This window comes from Acipenser ruthenus, chromosome 6, assembly GCF_902713425.1.
Source record: "Acipenser ruthenus chromosome 6, fAciRut3.2 maternal haplotype, whole genome shotgun sequence".
In the NCBI taxonomy this organism is placed as follows: Eukaryota; Metazoa; Chordata; class Actinopteri; order Acipenseriformes; family Acipenseridae; genus Acipenser; species Acipenser ruthenus.
Window position 1 is genome coordinate 1,838,001 of NC_081194.1, and position 4,957 is coordinate 1,842,957.

A 4,957-nucleotide genomic window follows, 5' to 3' on the forward strand; every position below is an offset into this window, starting at 1 on the left:
TGCACTTTAATGTATTATTATTATTATTATTATTATTATTATTATTATTATTATTATTATTATTATTATTATTATTATTATTATTAACGATAGGAAGTCGATTGGTCTGTTTGCATTACCATAGATCTGCCCTGGAATGTCGAAAAGATCTAAAAAATTTTAAATTCCTCAATGATTTCTGTGGAAAGGCGGCTTAGGATAATTATTTCAGCTTTATTGAGGGCAGATTAGTTGAAGTCTAGATGCTGCGTTTCAATACGCCTTGTACATGCCTTTACAATGTGTGTATTGTTCGCTACTGTGTGTGAACCCATTCAAAATATACACTTTTTAACACCAAGCAAAGTCCTGTCCAAATATACACAGTAAATGCAGGAATAACGCCCCTGACCCGTACAAACCTCCGTAAATCACACTTCCATAACTATAGCGACCAAACAAAAGAGTCCCCGGCTCAAGATGCTGATTAAAACTTAGAAAACACACACAGACACAAGCAACAACTCTGAAATGCAAAGCACAGCGAAGAGGGGGGAGTGCAGGGCGACACACACACACACACACAGACACACAAGCAACAACTTTGCAATGCATACAGTGCAAAGCGAAGAGGGAGAGTGCCGGGCGACACACACAGACGCAAGCAAAAAACTGGCTCGGATTTGATCGAGTAGATTCTCATTGTAATTATTCAACGTTTGTATGACTTGCAGGGTGAGTTTTGCACTTTGGTAATGAACTATAAAGAACAATCCCAGTGCACAAGGGTGTTTCTCATGGTTCTGGTTCAGACTATACGCAGAGTTAGAGCTGTGTATGCATCGCATGATCCGGATACAGCTGCTTGTATCTCGGTGTGTAAACTCATAAGTAGAACAGTTAAGTACAAAAAAAAAACAAAAAAAAAACAGTTGAAGTAATGAAATAAAGTCAATCCGGGTTATATATGGTGGTGTTGCTGCACTGACATGGTCACTGGCATAACGGTGGGTAATGACCTCTTTCTTTTCTTGCCTGGAATTAACCGTGTTCAGATGGGCAGAATTACCGTGTGTAAATTGACTCGGTTAGAAGCCTTTTAATCAAACGTATATTCCAGCCGGCCCCATTTAGTGCCCCTCCCACTCATATCTTCTTTAGCCTTAACGAGCCTCGTTAAAATCGCAATAATATTCCACCCTCTAATTGCTCATCCCATTCAACAGATACGCGAACATTGCCTTTTTACTCCGTGTGAGCCCTTGTTCGGGGAGGGGAGTGCTGAGATTGGAGTTTCAGATAACCCCCCGTGCGTGCAGGCGAAGTGGTGAAAGCCTCTACGTACCGGCTAATGATTGGCAAACTTGACAGTGATTGGCAGGGCTGCCATGACAACCTCACAACGACACCAAGAAGACCAATAGAAAAGCGAAACAAAATGTTTCAATGCTACACTCACGGTGGATGTAGAGGAGATATTATGAGACTGGGTGTCATTAGGCGATTGCTATTGAATCGTTGAATCTTGACTCGTCGTTTCTTTTCCTTGATAATTTTCTTTTTCTCTCAGGTCATTCCATGGTTTTCAGATCCCCTTTAGAGCTTTATCCCTCCCATTTCTTCCTGCCAAACTTCGCTGATCGCTCTCTGCTCGTTGCGAGCAGTGCAACCAGCGCCAGATCCCAAGAAGAGTTGTCAATGTTTCAGCTACCGACCCTCAACTTCTCTCCAGAGCAAGTGGCGAGCGTCTGCGAGACGCTGGAAGAGACGGGAGACATCGAGAGGCTGGGACGCTTCCTCTGGTCTCTGCCGGTGGCACCGGGGGCATGCGAGGCGATCAACAAGCATGAGTCCATCCTGCGCGCCCGAGCCGTGGTGGCCTTCCACACCGGGAATTTCAGAGACCTGTACCACATCTTGGAGAACCACAAGTTCACTAAGGACTCCCACGGCAAGCTACAGGCCATGTGGCTGGAAGCCCACTACCAAGAGGCCGAGAAGTTGCGGGGTCGCCCCCTTGGTCCGGTTGATAAGTACAGGGTGCGGAAGAAGTTCCCTCTCCCCAGAACCATCTGGGACGGGGAGCAGAAGACCCACTGTTTCAAGGAGAGGACACGCAGCCTGTTAAGGGAGTGGTACCTCCAAGACCCCTACCCCAATCCCAGTAAGAAAAGGGAACTGGCTCAGGCCACGGGACTCACTCCTACACAAGTGGGGAACTGGTTTAAAAACCGCAGGCAGAGAGACAGAGCGGCAGCTGCCAAAAACAGGTCAGTTCGGGTTCGTCTTCCTCTGGGGCTGAAGCAAAACGGCAAATACACGTTCAATATTATTATTATTATTATTATTATTATTATTATTATTATTATTATTATTATTATTAATAATAATTTAATGTGACGGTGTCCAAAAGTTGTGCAACCTACAAGAGGTAATCGTGTTGTTTTGCAGAAAAAAAGAAAAAAAAATCTGAGCGACATTTTAAAGTTTCGTGTTCACGTGTAAACAGACGCGACAGAGCTGCCGATGTGGAGCAGCCTTTGCTAAACAATTTAAGGATAGACAAATACATTCATTTAATATGCTAGTTCCTACAATCATATTTTTATTTTCATTATCAAAAAAAAAAAGAAATAGCATTAAATTTGACCAAATATGTAAATTACAAAATGGCAATTTTCTTGATATTGTGAACAGAAACTAAACACAGAAAAAAAAGACCAGCCACATAGTAGTCATAATCCAAATAAAATAAAAAGATACACACACACACACACACGTACGCACAGGCGCACACACACACACACACACACACACACACACACACACACACACACACACATATATATATATATATATTCTTCAATTTAACATCTTTGAATAATACCTTTCGTTCAATGAAATGACCGAAGCTGTTATCTATACATGCTATTTACATTGCCAAAGTTAAACACAATACTTAGCGAATTACACGAGGTTTCCAAATATTGAATTATTTTTTGTATATGAAACGCTATTTATATAATATTTTTAAATCTTTATTTATTTATTTATCCTACAGAATTGGGTAACACCCACATAAATAAATAATAAAACACATCCCATCTCCCTGAGGTTCAATAATTAGTTTTAAATGTAAAAACTTCCCGGAGCTGCTGTATAAAATGAATCTGATCTCTGCAACGGAAATCTGTGTTTGAAAAAGAGCTTGTAAACGAACAGGCGTGGAAACAGATCAAAGACAACCACTAATGAAACATTTACATGAAAACAGTCCATTAGGAGCCTTGTAAACACACGAGCACATTGATCGCAAGCATTGGATTCACTTTCTCTTCGGACTTGTATATATAAACACATTACATACATACATACATACATACATACATACATACATACATACATACATACATACATACATACGTAATTGCAAAGTGTAACCCACTACAAACTACAGCATATTAAGGGTACACAGTGACTGCAGTTTCTTATCTGAAAATGCATTTGTGTTTGTGCATTACACCAAAATAACACAAGGACACAGCAGTTGCTAAAAAGTTACATGTTTTGTTCTTTGGAAATTCTGAGACAGTTACGAAGTTCCAGGGACATTGTTGTTGTTGTTATTATTATTATTATTATTATTATTATTATTATTATTATTATTATTAATAATAATAATAATAATAACAATAATAATAATAATAATAATAATAATAATAATAATAATAATAATAAATACACCCAGTAAACAGTAAAGCGTGAGCTTCATATAAAATATATTAAATAAACAATGCAAAATAAAGAGTGTATTGTTTTTTAATTAGATTCATATTTTAGTTATGACTCTCTGGAAGCGCTCCCCTTTCCCGGATTCAAATACTATATTTGTTTAAAATGTGTTAAATACATTTGTATATATTTTAATTTGCATGCATTTTAATATGGGATGTAGACTGTGCAGTGGCAACTACAAATTACATTTTGACTGTCAACAGTACTTCATTATTCCAGCTGGACTTGTATTATTATTATTATTATTATTATTATTATTATTATTATTATTATTATTATTATTATTATTATTATTATTATTATTATTATTTAATGTCTGGTCAGTCGGTGTTAAATAGTTATACCTAGCATATTTGTGGCGTATTGTATTGATAGTTATAAAAAATGATAGTTTGCTTTTCTATAAAGTGGAATGAAATCAGATGTTTTGAGCTGCATTGTAGTATGCGTGCCTCGTTTGGCTGCTCGAGCTGCTAGGAAGTAGATTGCTGCATTCCGTATTTTCCACGTGATTTGTTTTTTTTATGTTAAATGTATATGCATATAATACAGGTGAAACTGAAAGGTGCATTGTCTAACCCAGGTTCTGAACAGAAATATAAAACGGTCTATTCTAAATAGAAATATACACAAGAAATATTGTAGTGTATCTTAAAAGTACATGCTATAAAATATTGTTTATATTATTTTTAAAAAAACAGTTTATAATAAATGATTGAATATTACACAAATCCTTAAACACACGTTGACATTTGTTTTTTTTCATTTTTCTTTTTTTCTTTCTTTTTTTGTAATGTTATAGTATTTGATCTGGTGTAAACAAGGTTTCGCACGGGTACAGTTCGCTCTAGTGATGGCGTTGGATTGTTAAAATGCGTGCACGCTTCGGTGCGTCTATTACAAACTGGACGTTCTGTGGGAGTCTACAATGAACTGTGTATATTTTATTAATCCGTGTTTTGTTATTATTTCTCTTATTCCCGTCAGGCTTCAGCACCAAGCAATGGGACAGAACGGCATGCGCTCGTTGTCAGAGTCCGGGTGTACCCCACACAGCTCGGCCGAGTCCCCTTCCACGGTAGCCAGTCCGACCACCAGTGTATCCAGCATGACAGAAACGAGTCGACACGGGGACATCCATCCTTTCAGTAACCTCGAGCGACTCTGAATGTGATGTATGATA

The 4,957-nt window shown here is 38.0% G+C and overlaps 1 protein-coding gene across 1 annotated transcript; it reads left to right on the forward strand.

Annotated features, from left to right (window-relative positions):
* Positions 1-1,363: 1,363 nt before the first annotated feature.
* On the forward strand, positions 1,364-4,957 carry LOC117411560 (homeobox protein SIX3-like; the record flags this gene model as incomplete). The annotated part of the gene is given in 2 exon segments (XM_034019204.3): positions 1,364-2,249; positions 4,762-4,957. Coding segments are annotated over 2 exon segments (873 nt in total). The 5' UTR covers positions 1,364-1,557.